Source organism: Suncus etruscus, chromosome 6 (genome assembly GCF_024139225.1).
Source record: "Suncus etruscus isolate mSunEtr1 chromosome 6, mSunEtr1.pri.cur, whole genome shotgun sequence".
NCBI classification, from domain to species: Eukaryota; Metazoa; Chordata; class Mammalia; order Eulipotyphla; family Soricidae; genus Suncus; species Suncus etruscus.
This window is the reverse complement of record NC_064853.1, coordinates 1,340,635-1,363,325: the sequence shown is the minus strand read 5'-3', so window position 1 is coordinate 1,363,325 and position 22,691 is coordinate 1,340,635. Positions and strand designations below refer to the sequence as shown.

Genomic DNA, 22,691 nt, shown 5'->3' with positions numbered 1-22,691 from the left:
TTTTTTCCCTCTCACTTGCCAGTCTACTCTGAGAAGAAAATCTTTACTTTTGATCCAGTGAGCATCCCTTTTTTAGGTATGTGAGACAGGAACAGAGCTTGAGTGGCTACTATTGCCATCCTGGGCCTTTTCTGATTCCTGTGTGCAGGTGTCAGGCCTACTAAGCAGCTCGTGTCTCTTCCCTTTAGGCTTCTCGTAAGTGCCTCGCAGGATGGTAAACTGATCATCTGGGATAGCTACACCACCAACAAGGTAGGCCACAGAACCCCCTTCCTCTAAACCCACCCTGGGAAGATGGGGTTCATGTCTGCTTCTCTAGGACGGACTGTTGTATTTGGTTTGTGAAAGCCGCAAATGAGTAGGATTACAAGTCGCTGAGCATCATTCATTGTGAACCAACTCTATCTAAAATTCAGGGTGCTCAGTAGCAGAATTATGTTTAAAATAATAGTTCTAATTTGGGGCTGGAGAGATAGCATGGACGTAAGGCATTTGCCTTGCATGCTGAAGGACGGTGGTTTGAATCCCGGCATCCCATATGGTTCCCCGAGCCTGCCAGGAGCAACCTCTGAGCATAGGGCCAGGAGTAATACCTGCATGCTGCCGGGTGTGACCCCCCCCCAAAAAAAAACACATAAAAAAATAGTTCTAGTTTATTGGGGGGGGGTGCAAACCTGGCAGTGTTCGGGTATTACTCCTGGCTCTGCTCAGAAATTACTCTTGGCAGATTTGGTTTTTTGTTTGTTTCTTTTGTTTGTTTTTGGGTCAGCAGTTACTCCTGGTTCTTTTTTTTTTTTTTTTTTTCTTTTTCGGGCCACCCCCGTTTGATGCTCAGGGGTTACTCCTGGCTTAAGCGCTCAGAAATTGCCCCTGGCTTTGGGGGACCATATGGGATGCCAGGGGATCGAACCGCGGTCCTAGCTCTTTGCTCTGAAATCGCTCCTGGCAGGCTCGGGGGACCATATGGGATGGCCAGATTCAAACCACTGTTCTGGGTTGGCTGTGTACAAGGCAAAATGCCTTATCACTGTGCTATCGCTCTGGCCCCTTTTGGCAGATTTGGAAAACCATATGGGATGCTAGGGATCAAAGCCAGGTCAGCTGCATACAAAGCAAACACTCCCTGCTGTGCCATCACTCTGGCCCCAATAGTTCTCATTTTTATATCTAGTTTGAAGGCCTGTGAGATAGCACTGAGGTTAAGGATCTTGCCATGCTTGTTGCTACTTCCTGTTTAGATCCTGAAAGTGTTTATGGCCCCCTGAGCACAGAGCAAGGAGTCAGCTCTGTATACACTGCAGGTGTGGCTCAAAAACAAAACAAAACAGTGTCTGGAGAGATTGCACAGCAGTAGGGTGTTTGCCTTGCAAGAAGCTGATCCAGGATGGACAGTGGTTCGAATCCCAGCATCCCATTTGGTCCCCTATTCCTGCCAGGAGTAATTTCTTAGCATGGGGCCAGGAGTAACCCTTGAGCGCTGCTAGGTGTGACCCAAAAACAAACAAACAAAAATAAGCCTCACAATAAAAAGTCTAGTTTGGCTATGTAAATAAAAGTACTTTTATTTTGAGGCCAGAGAGATAGCACAGCGGTGTGGGCTCAAGGGGCCAGAGAGATAGCACAATGGTAGGGCGTTTGCCTTGCATGCAGCAGACCCAGACGGACAGTGGTTCGAATCCCAGCATCCTATATGGTCCCCAGCCTGCCAGGGGCAATTTCTGAGCACAGAGTCAGGAGTAATACCTGAGCTGGGTTGTGACCCCCTCCCCCATAAATATTTTGGGTTCAAGGGCAAGTGAGCTTGTTTGGTACCTGGCACTGAATACCTCCTCCTCAGGCTGCTGGCACTTCACCACAAACTTCAAGACCAGGGTGAGGATGCAGGCCAGGGCAGGGAACCACTGAGCCTGTTGAGGCCTCCTTACTGAGAGATCCGTGCTGCGACATGGCCACCAGGCTTGGCCCCTGGGGGGAATGGGCATCGGCTGTTGGAGTGGCTCCTTCAAAGAGCAAATCCTGCTGTGTGAGAGGTTGAGATGGAGACACGCAGCTCAGTGTGTAGAAAGCTTCGAGACGCAGCTGCCCAAACTATGTAGCTCAGGCCTCGTGCCAACTCTGTGGCAGGGCACCTGACAGGAAATTGCTGATTGTGCAGAAAGCAGAAACCACAGTTATCACCTGCAACAGATTCAGCACCATCAGTGAAAAGGAAGGTTTGTTTTGTGAATGAATTCACACCATTTCTGGCCATCACAATCAGGTGATGAAGATTTCTCTTTGGGTGAGGAAGTTTTGCTTGGGTGTCTACCTAATTGTAACTTGTTACTTTAAAGAAACCATGTTACATCGGTGTGCAACCCTGTTTTTAATTGATTGCTTCACACAAGTGGCCACACAGAGATTTCACACAGTCATTCTGAGGGTCAGAGATGTGGTTCAGCATATCTCTTATCTTGCGCGGTACAGGCCCTGGGTTCAACTCCCAGTACTGAAGAAAAAGGAAGTGATGCTAAGATAATTCTGGCCGTGATTTTCATCTTCTGTACCTTTGTAGCCAGGGCTGGAGGCTGGAAGTAGAAGCCCTGGCTGTGATCGTTGGCAACTGTGCAAGTTTTCATCGCCTGTGTTCTATCCAGGTCCATGCCATCCCCCTGCGCTCCTCGTGGGTCATGACCTGTGCATATGCACCTTCTGGGAACTATGTGGCCTGTGGTGGTCTGGACAACATTTGCTCCATTTACAACCTGAAGACTCGTGAAGGGAATGTACGTGTGAGTCGTGAGCTGGCCGGACACACAGGTAATTTTTTTTTTTTAATTATTTTACTATTTTGGTTTACATAGTTACTCAGAAAACATCTGTTTCTGGTATGCAGTGTTCCAACACCAGTCCCATCATTGTAAAATACCCTACACAGCATTGTCCCCAGATTCTAACCACCCCCAAGTCTTCCCCTTGGCAGGTACAAAATATCTTACTTTATATAGCATAGGTACAACTAAGTGGTCATGGTATTATCACACAAGAAAAGAAGAACAAACTTTAGCACAAAAGAATTTGTGGAAATGATGATATCCCACACCGGGGTCATTAAGTCATTCTCTGGAGGTTTACTAAGTTTGTTGCTAGTTGATCATTGTTACTGTTGTGTTTGTCAGCCTTTGACATCTTACTAGATGCATTCCTCCTGAGGTGTCAATTTAACCATTTGAAGGTGTCATATGGTCACATGTGGCCACACACTCCAGGAATTTCAGGTTCTGTGGCTGATAGGGCAGTCACTGTGGGATGTCTGGGTGCAGGGCTTCTCGCCCAGATCCTGGCATACCTAGAGTTTTGCTCGGTTAGGCATCTCTGTGGTAAAGCAGTGAAGCTGGGTCATTGGCATGGTGGCCATGTGGCTTGACACAAGGGTCATTTCCTTCTCAGTCATCTCTGTTAATGAGATCGGGGCAGCAATGGCCAGTTTCTGTAAGCATTAGTAGTCCAGGCAAGGCCTTAAAGGCCTGTTCAGTGAGACTGTCAGAGACGAGGATTAAACCTTCGGCCCCACAATCACCGCCTTGAACAGCTCTACTCAGTTGTTCCCCTCCGGATGGGTTCTGATGGAGTAGGCCCACTCAGGGACTCAGCCCAATTCCCCACTCTTGCTGATCTCATTGCTAGAAACATAGCAAGCCTCACTTCGACTCCTGCCACCAGGTGCCAGCTGAGCCTTGAGCTGGAGTGCAGTCACCACACTTCCTCCGAGCAGTGTTCCTTGAGGGTTCTTTGCATCCACGCCGGCCTGGCTCCTTCCTTCCTTCCGGTGTTTCTGAATTTTCTGGCTTTTCACCCTCTGACTTTGGTTTGGTTTGGGGCCTGCCACCACCCTGCTTTGGAGTACTTCTGCCTCTGTGTTCAGGAGTAACCCCTAACTGTGTGGCCCCTGTGAGATGGTGGGGTTCAAACCAGGATCACTACCTATAGCCCATGAGGACAAATACCTTCTTAATCCAAACCTAGTTCTTTTTTGTTTGTTTGTTTGTTTTGGTTTTGGTTTTTGGGTTTTGGGTCACACCTGTCAACGCTCAAGAGTTACTCCTGGCTCTACGTTCAGAAATCGAAGGCCCGGAGAGATAGCACAGCGGCGTTTGCCTTGCAAGCGGCCGATCCAGGACCAAAGGTGGTTGGTTCGAATCCTGGTGTCCCATATGGTCCCCCGTGCCTGCCAGGAGCTATTTCTGAGCAGACAGCCAGGAGTAACCCCTGAGCACTGCCGGGTGTGACCCAAAAACTAAAAAAAAAAAAAAAGAAAAAAAAAAAAGAAAAGAAATCGCTCCTGGCAGGCTCCAGGGACCATATGGGACGCCGGGATTTGAACCACTGTCCTTCTGCATGCAAGGCAAATGCTTTATCTTCATCCTGTCTCTGGCCCCAAACCTTTTTTTTTTTTTTTTTTTTTGGTTTTTGGGCCACACCCGGTAACGCTCAGGGGTTACTCCTGGCTATGTGCTCAGAAGTTGCTCCTGGCTTGGGGGACCATATGGGGCACCGGGGGATCGAACCGACGTCCGTCCAAGGCTAGCGCAGGCAAGGCAGGCACCTTACCTTTAGCGCCACCGCCCGGCCCCCCAAACCTATTTTTTTTTTAATGATGTAACTTGGAATTTTAGTCTTCTATTTCAGGTCTAAGCATCAGGTAACCCATAAATTTGCCTCATAAGCTTGACTTTAGCTTTTAGATTGGTGAAGATTTTGCTTGTTTATGTTGTTTCTTTTGGTATCATCCCCAGCAGGGCTGTTTCCCGGCTCTGCACTTTGGTATCACTGCAGGTGGTGCTCAAGAGCCCATTTGTGGGTAGAGTGTGGCCCAGCCACATGTGAGGCTGGTGTCTTACCCCCTGTCTATGTCCAGCGTGGTTTACGTTGTTCTGGGGCCATATCCATCCTCTTGTCAATCATGTCCAATTTTTTTCATTGGTTGAGCAGTGATTTCTGTGGAGTGGTCACTCCCCAGGGGCTGGGAGACTAGGTAGCTCTTTCCCTGTCACAGTAAGCAGTGGGTGTGGACAGGCCTTGGCTGTCCTCTCCTGTGGTGCTGAAGGCTGCTCCTGCTTAATATTCAGGGCTTATTGTTTGTGCTTGGGGGACCATGGCAGTGTTCTGGATTAAGCTACCGTTAGGCACATGCAGAGGGAGCACATTAATCTTTATGCTCTCTTTGCAGCTCAGATTTTTGTTTTGTTTTGGTTTGGTTTGGTTTGCCTTTTGGGCTACTGTTGGCAGTGCTCAGGGGTTACTCCTGGCTCTACGCTCAGAAATCACTCCTGGCAGGCTCTGGGGATATGGGATGCAGAGAATCGAATCTTCTTCAAAGCAAATGCCCTACTGCTATGCTATCTCTCCGGCCCTGCAGCTTAAATTTTTGGGTAAAAAATTATTTTTGGCTCTTGGAGCAATAGTACGGCAGGTAGGTGCTTGCCTTGCATGCAGCCAACCTGAGTTCCCACATAGCTGGCACTTGGAAAGACCTGAGTTGGATTTGCAGCATCATATTCTGGCTTGAGCATTCTAGGTGATGCACCTGCTTAAAGATAGAAAATTAATTTGTCAAAACAAAAAATAACATCAGTGTTAGGAGGAATGTTTGAGAAATAGTTTCCCCTTATATCATTAAGATTTTTGTTTTGTGGGGCCGGAGAGATAGCATGGAGGTAAGGCGTTTGCCTTTCATGCAGGAGGTCATCGGTTCGAATCCCAGCACCCCATATGGTCCCCTGTGCCTGCCAGGAGCAATTTCTGAGCCTGGAGCCAGGAATAACCCCTGAGCACTGCCGGGTGTGACCCAAAAACCACCAAAAAAAAAAAAAAAAAAAAAGATTTTTGTTTTGTATGGGGCACACACCTCAGTAATGCTCTGGGCTTACTCCTGACTCTGTGCCCAAGATGGTTCTTGGGGTACCATATGTGGTCGTAGGGATTGAAAAAAAAAAAAAAAAAAAAAAAAAAAAAAAAAAAAAAAAAAGTGGGGCTGGAGAGATAGCATGGAGGTAAGGCATTTGCCTTTCATGCAAGAGGTCATCGGTTCGAATCCCAGCGTCCCATATGGTCCCCCGTGCCTGCCAGGAGCAATTTCTGAGCATGGAGCCAGGAGTAACCCTTGAGCACTGCCGGGTGTGACCCAAAAACCACAAAAAAAAAAAAAAAAAAAAAAAGAAAAAAAAAATGTCTTGTGGCTCCCTTCAGACCCATCCATCACCGGCTTTTCAATATCCAGTCAGTTGGCCTTGCATTACCTGTGCATCCAGGTGGGACTCAGATCCCGACCTCACATTGTCTTTAGAAGCTTGAGTGAGTCCTGTTGCTCATTGTCCACCCTCTGGGTTTTCCTAGCTGAGCTGAGCATTCATGTCACCTCTGTGAGACGTTTTCTGTAGAACCTTTTCGGACCACCCCTCCGCCCAGTTTCTGCCCATGTGGATGTGCCGACTGGGGATGGCCTTCTGTCCTGGCATCCTGAACAGGCCATTGGGTAGTTTGTGCTGGCTGCAGGCAGCCTTGGGGGACTCCGAGATGCCCCGTGTGTCAGGGTTGGGTATTAGAATTTAATATGCCCAGGCGAGCACCCCTTCTCCATGTCCACCTTGCTGCACATGCATGCACATTCATGTGGGCCATCATCAGATGCCATCATTGATTGATATGGGTCACTGCAGCAGACCCTGTAGGTGTGCCCGTAGCCTCCATGTAGTCTTCATAGTCATGCCACAGAGGAGGTGGCTCATGGAGGGGCTTTGTCCTTGCCAGGTTACTTATCCTGCTGCCGCTTCCTGGATGACAATCAGATCGTCACCAGCTCCGGAGACACCACCTGGTGAGTTCCTGCGCCCCGGGATGGACTCCAGGCCTGTACCTGCCATCATTGTCTGGCTTCTTGGCCCCTGTCCATAGCCCAGGAAATGGGCCTCCCCACATTGATCTGCCAGTCGGTCTAGAATGTTGTGAGGGAAGCTCTGTGCTAGACAGGCCGAGTTATCCTCCCATTGGCCTCACCGTAGACGCCAGGTCACAAATCTGAGGCAGCTCCATACACTTTCCAAAGCTCCTGATTGACGGTGATCAGTGGTGCGTTCGGCGAGCTTAGAGGTCCTTGTGGGTTCCCATCTCATTTTGTTTCATGGGGCCACACCTGGTGCTGCGCAAGGGGTTACACATGTGGCTCTGCTCTCAGGGATCATTTCTGGTGATACTCAGATACAGCCATAGGATGCTGGGGATCAAGCCCAGGCCAGCTGCATTGCATGCAAAGCAAATGTCTCCCCAATGTCCTGTCTCCAGCCCACATGTGGTTTCTTGTTCTCGAGACAGAACTGGGTGACTTAAAGCCGAACACTGGCGGGCACTGTTGCCTCTGTGAGTACTGGGGGGAGGGTCCCACCTCTTCAGTCAGCCTCAGGGTGCTCAGGCACCCTTCCAGTGTGCACTTTTATGCTCTGACCAAGCTGAACTTAGATTTGTGGCCACTTCTGAGCTGGTTTCTGCCCGAGTCTCCACTCTACTGGCATTTTTTCTGGAGCCCCTGGATGGAGCCCCAGATTGGGCCCAACTCTGAGCATTGAAAGGCCATCCTAGACGTTGCTCTCTGGGCCCTGCCAGGCCCCTGAAACTCTACCATTTAGTAGTGTGTCTTTACCCACCCCTGAGACCAGAGGCCCTGATGTTGCCATCCGTGTCCTGTAAGGACACATCGAGGATCCCTGTGGCTTTAGATGCTGTGTCCCCTCACTGGGCCTGTCCTGTGCCCCCACTGCAGTGCTTTGTGGGACATCGAGACAGGCCAGCAGACGACCACTTTCACTGGCCACACCGGGGACGTCATGAGCCTGTCCCTTGCTCCTGACACCAGACTCTTTGTCTCGGGGGCCTGTGACGCTTCGGCCAAACTCTGGGATGTGCGGGAAGGCATGTGCCGGCAAACCTTCACCGGTCACGAGTCGGACATCAACGCCATCTGTGTGAGTTGGGCAGCATGGTTGCAGGGTTGCCAGCCCCGCCCTCAAAAAGGGGTCTCATCAGCAGCCCAGAACCTGCATTCTGCCAAGTCCCACCAGCCCCTGCCTTTCATAACCGCATCCTAGCAGTCCCCTTCCTTTCTGGGGTTGTTGCTGTTCTCTGTGGTTTGACTTTGAGCATACCTCCTCTCCCCCAAGCCCCACAAGGCTGGAAAATTCCTTTTTCTTGACCCCTAGCCAGTGGTGGCAGCCTGTGACTGGGGCCCCTCCCCGTGGCTGGACTAGGGGTCGTAGCCTGGCTCGTCTCCAGCCAGTGCTTGCCTGCAGTGGGTCTGCAGTCCTAGTTTCGTTGGCCGCTGGCCCACTCCTGTGCCTGCCTCCTTTCCAGTTCTTTCCCAATGGCAATGCATTTGCCACTGGCTCGGATGACGCCACCTGCAGGCTGTTTGACCTCCGCGCTGACCAGGAGCTGATGACTTACTCCCACGACAACATCATTTGTGGCATCACCTCCGTCTCCTTCTCCAAGAGTGGCCGCCTCCTCCTCGCAGGGTACGACGACTTCAATTGCAACGTCTGGGATGCACTCAAGGCTGACCGGGCAGGTGAGCGTCTGTCCTGTGGGAGTATGAGTACCATCCTGCGGGGCCTGGGGGTGCCCTCCCGGGCCATCTGACATGCTCTGGGTTGAGTCTGCCCAAGGCTCAAGGATGCCTGCTAGGCGTTGCACCCTACCTGCTCTTCTCTTCCCCAGCTTCATTGCCTTTGGGAGGGAGGCTTAGGAAGCCTTTGGGGATTTAAGGGATCTGAACCTGCTGCCTTAATCTCTGCACATCCTCTCCTTTATCTTTCTCCTGTCACGTTCTCTGATTCTTCTTGGTCCCAAAGGGGGGACCTACATTAGTTATGGCCATATTGCCTCACTTTGGATGAAGCCTACTAGGCATTCAACAAGCCTGGCTGTCCTGGGAGGGGGGAAGTTGAGCAGCTCCCCAAAGTGGCCCTCAGATGCTGGGGGAATTGCAGATTGTTCTGGCTGGTGATTGTCCAGCACCATCCATCATATTCCCCTCCCTGCTACAGGCAGGTGTATGCACACACACACTCCTCCTCAGAAACTTTTCTTTCTCCCTGCTCTGCCCCTGTAACTCCTGTACTGTGGTCCCTCCAGGTGTCTTGGCTGGGCACGACAACCGTGTCAGCTGCCTCGGTGTGACCGATGATGGGATGGCTGTGGCCACGGGGTCCTGGGACAGCTTCCTCAAGATCTGGAACTGAGGCCCACAGGTAGGAGAGTAGCCACAGCCCCATGTTGCAGTTCCCCTGTGAGTGTCTGGGTGTGGGGAGAGCGCCCTGCCTGGCGACTTGCCCACTCACCCCTCTCTGCCTCTGACACAGCAGCTGGAGGACCGTACGACCCGAAGCGTCAATGATAGCATTTCCACCCCTACTAACGTGGCCGACCTGCTCTTCCTCCAACTCCCGAAGGGCCGCCCTCTCCTCCACTTACTGCTGAAACCAAGAGCACAATTCCCACGACGAGAAGAATCTCTGTGCTGTCAACTCAAAATTGTGCATTCCTTCCGGGACCATTGTCTTGTTTTCTTTTTGTTTTGAAAGAATTGAAAAGGAAATACTATAATAAACATGTTAACCAGCAGGTAGCCGGAGTGTGCTTGCGAGAGACACACCTCTCTACTACTAGTCAGCTGACTGGGATCCCGCTCCTGCTCTGATGCTCCTGCTAACAGCCAAGGCTTTATAGCCTTTGAGGGTCTCCACTCCAGGTCGTGTGGGAGTATGGCAGAGCCCCCGTATTTCCTTTTGCAGACAGACCCTTTCTGTTGTGTAGTGAGCAGAGAAACCAGTGCAGCCGCCCTATGGTCTTCGCTGCAATAGCCTGGTCTCTGCCGAGTGTCCCGGAGACGCCGGGCCTGTGGGTCCTGTATGCTGGTGCCCACTGCGCCCAGCCCCGTCTCTCCGACCTCCCCACACGCTTCCCTTTCAGTCTCTGCTGGGGCTTCCTTGCACAGTCAGAGGAAGTGAACAGGGACAGCCTGACACTCGGTGGTGCGGTGTCCCTACCCACCCCCCAGCCTCTGCCTTGAAGGGAGGCGCCTTTCCTGTGCTTGGTTGTCAGTCCTTGTGTATGGAACCATGTACAAATCAATGTTTTGGAAATAACAATCTCACACTTTCTAAGTTAAATTTTACAAATTGGATCATTTACCATATGGGTGGGTTTATTCTTAGAATCGCATGCTGTAGAAATGCTCCAAGTGCATATAGGACTCAGTCCTTTGATGTTCTTTCCTTTCTGAACCCCCTGTAGGCCGCAGCCACCCCGGCTCACCCACAGCTGCCCTGTGCAGCACCTCCTTTTCCTTTCAGACAAGCCCTGTCCCGGTGACCCTGGGAAGGGGTGTGGAGACCAGGTGGCGCTCCCGGGAGCCCTGGCCTCTCCCTAGCAGCAACAGTAGTGGCTTCTGTCCGTCTGTGAACTGTGCTGGACTTGGCAGGGAGGAACCGCCCAAGCCGTCGCATCCCCACCCCACCCCTCCCTCTGTAGCTCTGCGCCCTGTCCCTTTCACTCTGGTATTTAATTTTAAAGTCAGTGTACTTCAAGGAAGCTGGATGCCGGATAGAATCTATATAAAACTGTACTGTTATTTAAGACGTAATAAAGCAGTTTGACATGAGGGATCTTGGTGCGGCTGCTTCTTGGGGGGTGGCGGGGGCCCCTGTCTCCCGGCTGCATCAAATTGCTTGAGCCAGAAACGCCAGTTTCCCTGGATTCCAGCTCATGACCACCTACTTCCTCTGGCCTCCACACTCCAGTCATTACCAACTGCCCCCAGACCCAGGGACCAAGTGACCAAAGTGCTGTGCCAGCCTTCTGAGCCAAGAGCCTAGTGGTGGGCCTCGCCCCTGCCCCTGCCTGATGGCTCCCCTGCCTCCCTTCCCAGAGGCCTGTGCTTAACTTCACACGGAGCCCAGGCCAGGGCACAGCTGGTGTTCCCACCTTTCTGCAGGGCTCCCCTGCATCTGGCACTTGGCTGGGAGACTTGTTGCTCTCGGCCCCCAACGCAGCCCCGCAAGTGCAGGTGGGAAGGGAAGGGCCAGGGCACTCAGTGGACGGGCCAGCATCTGCCCGAGCACTCAGCCCTGGGTGAGTGTTGGCTCTCTACGCCACCCCGCCGTCCCGTCTCCACCCTGGGTGCTGGGGGCCAGAGCTTTGCCAACAAGTGTCGGCACCCCCTTTGCAGAGCCGTCCCCGCCTTTCCCTCCCGGCAGCTCGCTCCGGGAGTCCACTCCCAGTGGCCCCGGTGGCTGGGTGTGGAGCCGGCCCGCCCCGGGGCCTGCCGGGAGGAGTTGCACAATGGGTGCAACGGCGGGGCGCCGTTTCCTCGTCTGGAAGGGGCAGCTCCGCAGGAGGCCGGGGCAGGGAGGTAGGTGCAAGTTCCCCTTGGCGGGGCCGCCCCAGGGGCTTCCAGGGCGCCTGCCCGTGTCTCGGCGCTGCAGGCGGGAGGCGGGGAACGGGGCCGGGGAGCAAGGGTGCCATTTCATTTCCAGGCGCTGCCGGGCACCGGGAAAGGCGACGGGTCGGTGTTGGTCGGTGGCCGGGGCGCTGGCCTGGAACGCGGGAGGAAGAGGCCCTCCGCGCGCGGTGGCCAGCTCCTGGCGCCGTCCCGTGTCCGAAGCCGGGGCCGCTCCAGGGACGCGGCCGCGTGGGTGTCCGTCCCGAGTCCGGGCGGGGCTGCTGCCGCGGGACCCTGGAGCGGCGCGGGACGGAGGGCGCGGGCCGGAGGGCGCGGGCAGGGCGCCGGCGCAGAAGCAGAAGCAGAAGCGGCGCCTGCGCCCTGGGCGGCGGCGCGGCTCGACAGCGCGCGCTAGCGGCAGGACGCGCCCGTGCGGCGGCGGCGCGGGCGGGCGGACGGGAGCGGCGGGGAGACGTCGCTTCTGAGCTGCGCCTGCGTGGGTGCGACGCGCCTGCGCACTACTTAGCAGCGCTGCTCGGCGGCGCCTGCGTGCCGGGGGGCGGAGCGCCTTGGACGGCGCCTGCGCGGGGCGGGGCGGGGCGCGCCTGCGCACTGGGACGCATCTCCGCTGGCGGCGCCGGCGCCGCGGTCCGGGCCCGAGGGGCGGCCATGGGGCGGGGGGCGGCCGCGGCGGCGGGGCCCGGCTGAGGACGGCGAGCGGCGGCGGCGGCGCGGCGGCCCTGGGGGTCGCGACTCGGCCCGGGGGCGGCCCGGCGGGCGCCCGCCAGAGCCAGCGGTGAGTGGGGAGGGCCGGGGAAGCGGGTCCCGGGCCGTCCGGGCGACGTGGCCTCCGGGCCCCGCGGGTCTGGGCCGACTGGCGTCTCCGCGGACCTGCCCGACCGTCTTGACTGCCCGCAGGCCCCTTCCTGCCCTCGGCCCCGCGCGGCTCGTGGTCGACGTCCCCGGGGTCCCCGGGCTCTGCGGGGCGCGCTTGCTGGCGTGCCCGTCCTCCCGTCCCCCCTGCCCAGTGCTCCGCTGTCCCCGGGTCCTAGCAGCAGCACCCGCCTGGCTCGGGGCGGCTTGTTCTCCTTCGGAGTCTGTTTCTGTGGCCGTTCGGTTTCCTCCTTCCTTCCCGGCAGCTGAACGGCCTGGGGCGGAAGGCGGCGTGCTCGGCTTCTCTTGGCCCGCCCAGGTCCAGTCCCCAGCACCACCCAAGGTCCTCTGAGCACCGCTAGGTGTGGCCCCGAAATAAGTAAGTCAGCAAGACATTTAGGCTTATCCAGTAGGACATTCCCCTGACAAACATTTGCCCTTGACAAACCCCTTAGAGCCCAGCAGGAGTGACCCCTGATCACCACTGGGAGTGGCCCCAGAGCATGCCAGACATACCGGCCAAATTTAAATGAGATATGAGTCCTGGGGGCCAAAGCGATAAGTAACACAGAGGAGAGGATAGGGTCTAGGCTAGGGCATTGGCCTTGCGCTCTGCGGACCTGGATTGGCTCCTCACATCCCATCTGTTCCCCCAAGAACCACCAGTATAGACCCGTGAGCACTTGGATATGACTCGAAAAAAAATTAAAAAGTGAGTCCTGGGGGTTGGGTGGGTGCTACAGAGGGTAGGGCACTTGCCTTGCAGAGGGCCAACCAGCTTGCAAACGCGCCCCCCCTCCCTTGCCCTACTGCTCCGGCTCTCAGGGCCAGGCTTGCTGGGGCGTGTTCCCCACGACTTTGACTTCGCCTGGGCCCTGAAGCCCTCGGCTCAGTGGACAAAGCGTGTGTGTGCTGTAGACAGTGGGGTCCCTTAGCAAGGACAGGCAGCAAAGACAGGGACATGTGACACCAGGACTGTGGGTGACCGAACGCCCAGAAGGAACTACATTGCTGGCGTCCAGCATCCTCCTCCTTGGTTCATTTGCGTGGGGACCGGTAGGGGGAGAAGGGAATGGAATTCGGCCATCACCAGGGACTGTGGCGGCAGATGTTTGTTTCCTGCAGGCTCTGTCTCTTTTTTTTTTTTGGTTTTTGGGCCACACCCGGTGACGCTCAGGGGTTACTCCTGGCTATGCGCTCAGAAGTCGCTCCTGGCTTGGGGGACCATATGGGACGCCGGGGGGATTGAACCGCGGTCCGTCCATGGCTAGCGCAGGCAAGGCGGACACCTTACCTCTAGCGCCACCGCCCGGCCCGAGGCTCTGTCTCACCCCCTTCTCAGGCTGGATGGCTCCTCCAGTGCTGGGCCCCACACTCCCCTGTGTCTTGGCCGGAAGTCACTGGCCCACCACATGGAGGAGGTGTTGGGGGGCACGCCTACCTAGAGCCTTCCATACTTGGCCATTGCAGAGACAGCTCAGATCCTGCTCGGACCTCTGGGTCCTCTGCTCCGTACCTGGTGTCTGTCTGGTAGCTGAGGGCCAGCGCTCTGCCGCTGTGGCCGTAGAAGTCTGAGCTGGGGTGGGGGGAGGGGGGCCAGGGACCGCAGCCCACCCGGGGCCAGTCCCAGGCACCTCCGAGTGTGGGCCACTGCCACTCAGTTATGGCACGGGACGTGGTAGACAGCGTGGGCTCCTGGCAGCCCGAGATTTCAGCCCATGGTCTGTCCCCTGCCCTGTCTGAGCCCTGCCTGTCCCGAGCTGGGTCCCAAGTTTCACTGGTTTGCGTGTGTTGGGTTGAAAGCGGTTCTTCTGTCCAGTGTCACTCCGTCTGCCCTTCTCCTATTCTGTGGCTTTTGCTTTGCGCTTGGGGCCACGCCAGACATGCTCGAGGGCACCTCAGCTCTGTGCTCAGGTGCTGCCTGGTGAAGTGGCTGGCATTTGGGTCAGGGTCACCTGCTTCAGACTGACCTGTTCCTGCCACCATCTGCTGCTTCTGGGCACCTGATCTGCCGCCTCAGCCCTCGGGAGCCACACCTCCCCCAGGGACGCCAGGCCGGTGTGGTCAGCCCACAGCGGGTCACCTGTCCTCTGAGGCTGTTAGATGGCATGGGCCTGGCAGGTGGCTGACTGACCCAGAAGTGATCCCTGAGCACCACAGGCATGGCCTAAAAAAACAGAGCGTGGGAGAGTGAGCTGCTCTGTGTTCCCAGTTTCTCAGCTTGTGTGTAGCTCAGTGAATTTACAGTCTAATGGTCTCTGGGCGGCAGTCATGGGTTCGAGCCCCTGGTCTGCCCCTCCCCTTCCCTCCAGCTGCAGTGCTGGGTTGGAGATCTGGACTTTGCTCCATGGGGGGTGTCATAATGCAGGTGAGGGCTCGCAGATGGAAATGCATATGAACCCCAAAATAAAAGTTCTTTGTCTCCGTCTTCTCCAAACTCTGCTTTTTCCAGTTTCGCGGCTATTTTTATCGCCTCTTCTGCTTTTCTGAGGCATGTTTCTTCCTTTTATAGCAGCGTAGACTTCGCTCGAAGCCAGTGCCGGCCCTGTATCTCCACCCCTGCCTCTCTGCATCCCCTCGGAGCCTCCCCACACTCAGACAGCCATTTGTTTTTTTTTCTGCTTTGACTGTTTTGAACAGAAAATACGTTTCTCCAGCCTCCGTGCTTTGTGGTCGTTGTTGCTTAAGTAAATTCGTCTGAAGGAAAGGGCCTCCTGTCCTCCCCTGACCCCAGCGCCCCTTCCTGTTGGGAACTGGCCGTGGGGAGATGGCAGGAGACCAGATGTACTCCAGTGCCCCCAACTAGGCCTCGAAATCCTCCAAACAAACAAACAAAGGCAATTTGGAGTGGTGCTTGGAGTCTCGGGGCCTCACTAACCTCTTCTAGGCTCATTGTAGGGGCGGAGGGAGGGTGGGGTGCAGGGGGCTGTTCCTGACTCTGTGCTCAGGACTGACCCCTAGTGGTGCTGGGCCTCTTGGGTACTGGGGATCTGGCCCAGTTCTGTGGGATCAGGGCCTTGGGTTGTCTCCCTATCCATGCTGACCCCCATTTTATCCCTCAAGGTCTCCCCTGAGCTCCCAAACGTCGGCTGCAGAGATGGAGCGAGAGCGGCTCAGCGGGAGTAAAGAGCTGAGTGCGGCCACTGCCTACCGCTGCTCCGCCTGCGATGGGGCCGAGGACTGGGCTCTGGGCCACCCTGTGCGCGGCCGGCCCAAGTGCCGCAGTCTGTCGGCCTCGCCCGCCCTTGCTGGCACCAAGGAGTTCAGGTAGGCACCGCCCCTCCCTCCAGGCCTCTCCCTGGCTCCCCAGTGTCCCGCTGCCTCACCTCACAGGGCCGTGGGTGCAGGGGTGGGCGGTCACAGGACCCGTGTGGCCCGGCCCCTCCCAGCCACCAGCCGTGCGGGTTCTTGCACAACGTGCTTGAGTAAGCTCCTGAGAGCCGCCTGCCTGCCTGGCGAGGCGCGGGATGGAACCTGAGGGGGCCACTCCGCTTCCTGGGGCTGTCCTGCGGTGAGTGCTTGTGGATGTCTCTGGGCCACGCAGGCCAGCGAGGGATAGGGGCGGTTGGGGGCCTTGTCTGTGGCTGCGAAGAAAGTTCTGGGCGTGTGAGCAGGCTCCGTGAGGGGCGTGTGTGAGCTGGTGACGGGGTGGAAGCCAAGCTGGGCAGCGTTTCCTGGAGTTGGACTCCGGCTGCTGGTCATGTGGGCAAGTGTCCCACCACCCTCAGGACAGGACCACAACCTCCCCCAGGCGCAGAGTGTTCGGGGACTGTTGGCAGACAGGTGGCAGTTGCTGGTATCCGGCCCTGATCCCTGGTGCCGTCTGCTCCCCTCCCCCAGGAGGACCCGGTCGCTGCACGGGCCCAGCCCAGTGACCACGTTTGGACCAAAGGCCTGTGTGCTGCAGAACCCCCAGGCCATCATGTGAGTTGGCCCAAGCTGGGCTTTACTAGGGTTCGGGGGCTTTGCTTGTTCTTCCGGGACACTCCAGATGACTGAGGGGGAGGGGGGACGGGTTGGCTGAGTGTGGGTACTGCTCCTGTCTGTCCTCCTGACCGGACAGGGGCCACCTGCCTGTGCCCCTGACACTGCTGCCCTGCGGGGCCGGACCTGTTTCCTGTTTGTACTAGCGTGCCTTGGCCCCTCCCCATGAGTTCTGCTAACCAGTGACCTCTGCTGGCCCGGGATCAGTGGCCGCTACCCAGTGACCTCACCCCACCCAGGGAGCTGCTCCCTGAAGTCCCGCAGGGTGACCGGCACCCACCTACACCTCCAGTCATGGGTGGCGGGGCTGGGAGTGCCGTTGGCGCCCAACTTGTGACCCCTGTCTCGTGTATTGTCAGGGGTATGCTGGTCCCCCACCCACACACACACTCACTGCCCTGCCCTGCTCCCTGGCCTTTTTTTTTTTTTTTTTTTTGGAGACCACACCCAGCTGTGCGCAGGATAGACTCCTGGCTGCACTCATGGAGGATCACTCCTAGGTGGTGGGCTGGGGTCCCCATTGGATTGAACTTGGGCCAGCCACGGGCAGACGCCCTCCCTGCTGCCCTGTCTCTCCAGCGTGGCCTCCCCAGATCCCCGAAGCTCAGAGTGGGGAGGACGGGTGTCGTTGAGGGGTGCCTTGTTCGTGGCTGGGAGGGCAGAGGAGGCCCAGACCCGCTGAGCACCCCTCTCCTTTAAGGCATATCCAGGACCCTGCGAGCCAGCGGCTGGCCTGGAACAAGCCCCCGAAGAGCGTGCTGGTGGTGAAGAAGCTCCATGACTCCAGCCTGCTGCAGCCCTTCAAGGAGCTGTGTGCCTACCTGACGGAGGTATGCCAGGCCCAGGCCCAGGCTGGGAGGAGTGGGGAACGCACAGCCGGGCCGCAGGCAGGGCCGGGCTGGATGCTCCAGGTCACCTCGCTCTAGGAGAACGACATGATCGTGTATGTAGAGAAGAAAGTGCTCGAGGACCCCGCCATCGTCAGCGACGACCACTTTGGGCCAGTGAAGAAGAAGTTCTGCACCTTCCGAGAAGGCAGGTTCCCCCGGGGCTGCCCGAGAAGGCAGGTTCCCCGGGGCTGTGCGCTGTGGGACACTCTCGGGAAGCGTAGGTGCGGTCACGTCACTCCCGCACACCTGTGTCCTCAGATTACGACGACATTTCCAACCAGATTGACCTCATCATCTGCCTGGGCGGCGATGGCACCCTGCTCTACGCCTCCTCCCTCTTCCAGGTGAGGGGAGCCCCAGGGGGCTGGGGGTCCGGGGTGCGGTCAAGAGCCTGACCCTCACCCCCATCCCACAGGGCAGTGTGCCCCCCGTCATGGCCTTCCACCTGGGCTCCCTGGGCTTCCTGACGCCCTTCAGCTTCGATGACTTCCAGCCACAGGTCATGCAGGTCATCCAGGGTGAGTGACCCTACCTACACGTTAGCACTACCCGTCGGCCGCTTGTGGCCATGCGAGGCACTTCCTGGCTGCCTTGGTTCACACTGCGCTCGGCAGGAGGCTTTGAAATTCTGGGGGAGGGGCCGGGCGGTGGCGCTGGAGGTAAGGTGCCTGCCTTGCCTGCGCTAGCCTAGGACGGACCGAGGTTCGATCCCCTCGGTTCGATCCCCCGGCGTCCCATATGGTCCCCCAAGCCAGGAGCGACCTCTGAGCGCATAACCAGGAGTAACCCCTGAGCGTTACCGGGTGTGGCCCAAAAACCAAAAAAAAAACCAAAAAAACAAAAACAAACAAACAAACAAAAAAAACGAAATTCTGGGGGAATCACAGGGTCCTGCGTGGTGGAAGTGGGCCAAGCCCTGCTGACTGAACTCCCCTTGTGGATCCCCAGGGAATGCTGCAGTGGTTCTGCGGAGCCGCCTGAAGGTCCGTGTGGTGAAAGAGCTCAGGGCAAAGCCCGCAGCCGTCTCCAATGGGCTGGGCGAGCACCTTGGTGATCACAGGGCGCTGGCGGCCACCCTGGATGTGGAGCTGGGCAAGCAGGTGATGCAGTACCAGGTGCGTACGCTCCGCCTCGGACAGCTAGGGGCCCAGTGATGCTGGACAGCATCCCTGAGCCTCTCGCTTCCCTGCTCAGGTGCTGAACGAGGTGGTGATCGACAGGGGCCCCTCCTCCTATCTGTCCAATGTGGACGTCTACCTGGATGGGCACCTCATCACCACAGTACAGGGCGACGGTGTGATCGTGTCTACGCCCACGGGTAGCACGGCTTACGCGGCGGCTGCCGGTGCCTCCATGATTCACCCCAACGTGCCAGCCATCATGATCACTCCCATCTGCCCGCACTCGCTATCCTTCCGGCCCATCGTGGTCCCTGCCGGTGTGGAGCTTAAGGTCGGTTGGAACCACCACTAGGCTGTCCCCGCCTGGGCCCGTCTGGCCACGTATGTAAACATAGTCCCCGGCAGCCGAGCGCCCACACTTGTTCTGCTCGACCTTTTCAGATCATGTTGTCCCCAGAAGCAAGGAACACTGCTTGGGTGTCCTTTGACGGACGGAAGCGACAGGAGATACGCCATGGAGACAGGTGTGTGGCAGGGCCAGGGACGAGGGTGAGGTGTGACAGGTGTGAGGATACAATGCAGGTATGACAGGGCAAGAGGAGGCAGGTGAGAGAGTTGGTGTGGGGGGGCAGGTCTGAAGAAAGAGACTTAAGGGACGTGTCTGAGGGGCCAAGTGTTGAGGCAGGTGTGATGGGACAGGTTGAGGAAGGCAGTGGGCAGGGGAAGCAGGTCTGAGGTGGTCACGGGCCACTCGGGCTGGGCAGGAGCGCTGAATGAACAGAGAAACAGCTGTGACTTGCTCTAGGAGAGAGGGCACCAGAGTTGGCGAATTGTGACTAGACCACACACTAGGAGAGAAGTTTGGCTCTAGCCCGTTTATTCACTCAAAGAGTGTTGCAGAGCCAGAGAGGTGAGATAGCACAGCCATAGGATGTTTGCCTGCATACAGCCAATCCAGGACAGTGGTTCGAATCCCGGCATCCCATATGGTCCCCAGAGCCAGCCAAGAATGATTTCTTTTTTTTTTTTTTTAGTTTTTAGTTTTTGGTTTTTGGGCCACACCCGGCGGTGCTCAGGGGTTACTCCTGGCTCTCTGCTCAGAAATAGCTCCTGGTAGGCACGGGGGACCATATGGGACACCGGGATTCGAACCAACCACCTTTGGTCCTGGATCGGCTGCTTGCAAGGCAAATGCCACTGTGCTATCTCTCCAGGCCCCAAGAATGATTTCTGAGCACAGATCCAGGAGTAACCCTTGAGTGCCGCTGGGTGTGACCCAACACACACACACAAAAGAGTGTCTCGGGGTTTTTATACATTTACTTTAGCAAGTCATGCTGAGTTAGCAAGGAAGGAGGAGGTGACCCATCGTTTGCACAACAGGAAAACGAGCCTTCTGTGAGGTGGAATCATCAAAACATTCTATAGGATTCATGGATATCCTCTTGAATTCAGTGATCACAGTACTTAGTGATTTTTGCCAGAGACTTATTTTTGGCCTAGGAGTTAACAGTCCTGTAATTTCCCAAAGTCTTCTAAGTCTGCTGAATCTACTTTGTGACTTGAATGCCCAGTTCCTCTTTTTGGGGGGAAGGGGGACTTTTGTGCAGCTGTTTACTGCATGCCTAAATTGGGTGTAGTTTTGATGCATAGGGTATTTTTTTTTTTTTTTTTGGTTTTGGTTTTGGTTTTTGGGCCACACCAAGCAGCACAGAGAGGTTACCCCTGGCTCTGCGCTCAGAAATCACAGCAGGCTTAGGGGACCATATGGGATGCTGGGAATCAAACCCGGGTCAGCTGCATGCAAGGCAAACAAACGCCCTACCGCTGTGCTCTCTCTGACTCGTGCACACAACGCAAAAGATTATCTTTAAAACCAAGTGGCCAGGGGTCCGGAGAAATAGCATGGCAGTAAGGCGTTTGCTTTTCATGCAGAAGGTTGATGGTTCAAATCCCGGCATCCCATATGGTCCCCTGAGCTTGCCTGGAGCGATTTCTGAGCCTAGAGCCAGGAGTAACCCATGAGCGTGGCCGGGTATGACCCAAAAACCAAAAAAAAAGACAGCTCAGGGCCGATGCTCTGATTCATCAATACTTTTCACATTCTTTTTTTTTTTTTTTTTTTTTTTTTTTTTTTGGTTTTTTGGGCCACACTCGGTAATGCTCAGGGGTTACTCCTGGCTATGCGCTCAGAAGTTGCTCCTGGCTTGGGGGACCATATGGCACGCCGGGGGATCGAACTGTGGTCCGTCCAAGGCTAGCGCAGGCAAGGCAGGCACCTTACCTCTTGCGCCACCGCCCGGCCCCACTTTTCACATTCTTTTTTGTTTTTGTTCTTGGGTCCCACCCGGCAGTGCTCAGGGGTTACTCCTGGCTCTAGGCTCAGAAATCACTCCTGGCAGGCTCAGGGACCACATGGGATGCTGGGATTCGAACCACCGCCCTTGAGCATGCAAGGCAAACACCCTACCTCCATGCTATCTCTCTGGCCCCACTTTTCACATTCTTATCCCCTATAGCCTTGATGACGAACCTATGGCATGCGTGCCAGCAGTGGCACACGATGATCTTGCAACTGGCACGTAGGAAGGTCCACAATTAATAAATTTACAAAATTTATAAAGTGGTTTCAGATACTAAAATCTTGTTATTAAGGTTTAATTGACGTGCTGGCACTTTGAGGAAATTCTTTGGATTTGTGTGGCAGTTTGGGCTCTCGGGCTCAAAAAGGTTAGCAGCCATCACTGCCCTATTGCATTCCTTTACTGATAAGGAAGGTCTGGAATAACCAGGCCTCGGCACATTTACTTGGCCACCCTGAAACGGTTTTGATTTACAGAAGTCTTGGTCTGTAGAGGGGCTCAGAGATGTCCTTAGGATGCTAGAAAACTGTCTCAAATGAGAGGGGCGAATTCATGCCACGACCTCTGTCAATATCGCCTTTACCCTAAACATCTTCTGGCAGTTGTGGGTACAGGCACCCAAAGACTTTTTTGAGCCTAGTGCCCTCCCTTAGCCATGGGCTCTAGGTTAGGGCTCCTTACACAGAGGTCGCCACGTGAGGAGGCAAGTCTGAGGAGCGGTTGTGCAGGGAATAACAGGCTGTGGAGGCCACGTCCTTTGGTCTGACACTGCAGCTTGGGCCACCACACAGCCCACCCACCTTAAGTCTGAGGGTCTAGGGTCACCAGTCTGCCCGCTGTCTTCCCAGCATCAGCATCACCACGTCTTGCTACCCACTGCCCTCCATCTGCGTGCGGGACCCTGTGAGCGACTGGTTCGAGAGCCTGGCCCAGTGTCTGCACTGGAACGTGCGCAAGAAGCAGTCGCAGTTCGAGGAGGAGGAGGAGGAAGAGGCCTAGCTGGAGGCTGCCCATCTCCACAGCGGCTCCTTAGCACTTGAGATCTGACTTTCTGCGTTTCTAAGTGAGGGGTCAGGCCAGCAGGAGCTGCAGCTTCTGTGCCCCCCACCCCCCCAGAGTCTTTTCTTTGAATCAGTCTATTGAATCTGAGGGCTCGGGCTGTCTGTGGTGGGAGAATAAACTCAGCCTCAATTCCTACCACTACGATGATACCCCAAACCTGCACCCCCCTCGTGCCACTCGAGGGGTGCTGAAGGACTTGACACCAGAGCGATCTGAGGTGGACAGGTCCGGGGCTATGGCTGCCGCCTGCTTGCCCCAAGGGCTCCTGGGAAAGGCAATGTGCTGAAGGCTGGTTGGTCAGTGATGCTCTTCTCCGGGTGCTAGGTATTTGGGGCTCCCTTCGTCCCACGGAGCACACGTCTGCACATGTGTCCTGGGGCCTAGCAGAGACCACATTTCCAGAGCTGCTGTGGGCCCCGCCGGGCGGGTTTACCCACCAGTGACCCTGGGTCTGCAGGCAGGGTGCCCCAGGAGGGCCCTTGTCTTCGCCCGATTCGGGTGGACAGGTCAGGGGTCAGCAGAGCCAGCCCCACTCCAAGCGTGCCGACCACTGCCTGCACCTCGCCCAGAAAGTGCGCAGGCCCCCAGTGCGTCCACGGCCCAGCACTCTGTGCCCACACTGTCAATATCTCGAAAGTTTGTTCGATGTTGAAAAGCTTTATCACTATTTTCTGATTCTTTCAATAAACAGACTTGTTTAAAAGCTGTGGTGAACAGCAGTGTTTGCCTTGCAAGCAGCCGATCCAGGACCAAAGGTGATTGGTTCGAATCCCGGTGTCCCATATGGTCCCCCGTGCCTGCCAGGAGCTATTTCTGAGCAGACAGGAGTAACCCCTGAGCACCGCGGGTGTGGCCCAAAAACCAAAAAAAAAAAAAGCTGTGGTGAAGAGCTGCTTTGTTTGGCTTTCCGGACCAGCAGGCTGGG

General features: G+C 56.1%; 2 protein-coding genes across 3 annotated transcripts in view; both read left to right on the top strand.

Moving 5' to 3' along the window:
- The window catches only part of GNB1 (G protein subunit beta 1), a 73,145-nt gene extending 62,450 nt beyond the window's left edge, over positions 1–10,695 (top strand). The window contains exons 6-12 of one of the 2 annotated variants that reach the window (XM_049775428.1): positions 189–252; positions 2,637–2,799; positions 6,790–6,856; positions 7,796–7,997; positions 8,383–8,599; positions 9,166–9,281; positions 9,396–10,695. In XM_049775428.1, the coding sequence (XP_049631385.1) occupies positions 189–252; positions 2,637–2,799; positions 6,790–6,856; positions 7,796–7,997; positions 8,383–8,599; positions 9,166–9,272 (820 nt within the window). In that variant the 3' untranslated portion in view covers positions 9,273–9,281; positions 9,396–10,695. Of the gene's footprint in view, positions 1–188; positions 253–2,636; positions 2,800–6,789; positions 6,857–7,795; positions 7,998–8,382; positions 8,600–9,165; positions 9,282–9,392 lie in introns of both variants that reach the window. The other variant, XM_049775427.1, reaches the window with a different exon arrangement.
- A 1,535-nt stretch (positions 10,696–12,230) lies between these two features.
- On the top strand, positions 12,231–22,469 carry NADK (NAD kinase). The gene is made up of 11 exons (XM_049775805.1): positions 12,231–12,269; positions 15,410–15,613; positions 16,187–16,270; positions 17,031–17,160; positions 17,257–17,365; positions 17,479–17,564; positions 17,636–17,738; positions 18,169–18,335; positions 18,415–18,672; positions 18,783–18,865; positions 21,553–22,469. The coding sequence occupies exons 2-11, from the start codon at positions 15,444–15,446 to the stop codon at positions 21,701–21,703; spliced, it is 1,341 nt and encodes a 446-aa protein (XP_049631762.1). The 5' UTR covers positions 12,231–12,269; positions 15,410–15,443; the 3' UTR covers positions 21,704–22,469.
- The last annotated feature ends 222 nt before the right edge of the window (positions 22,470–22,691 follow it).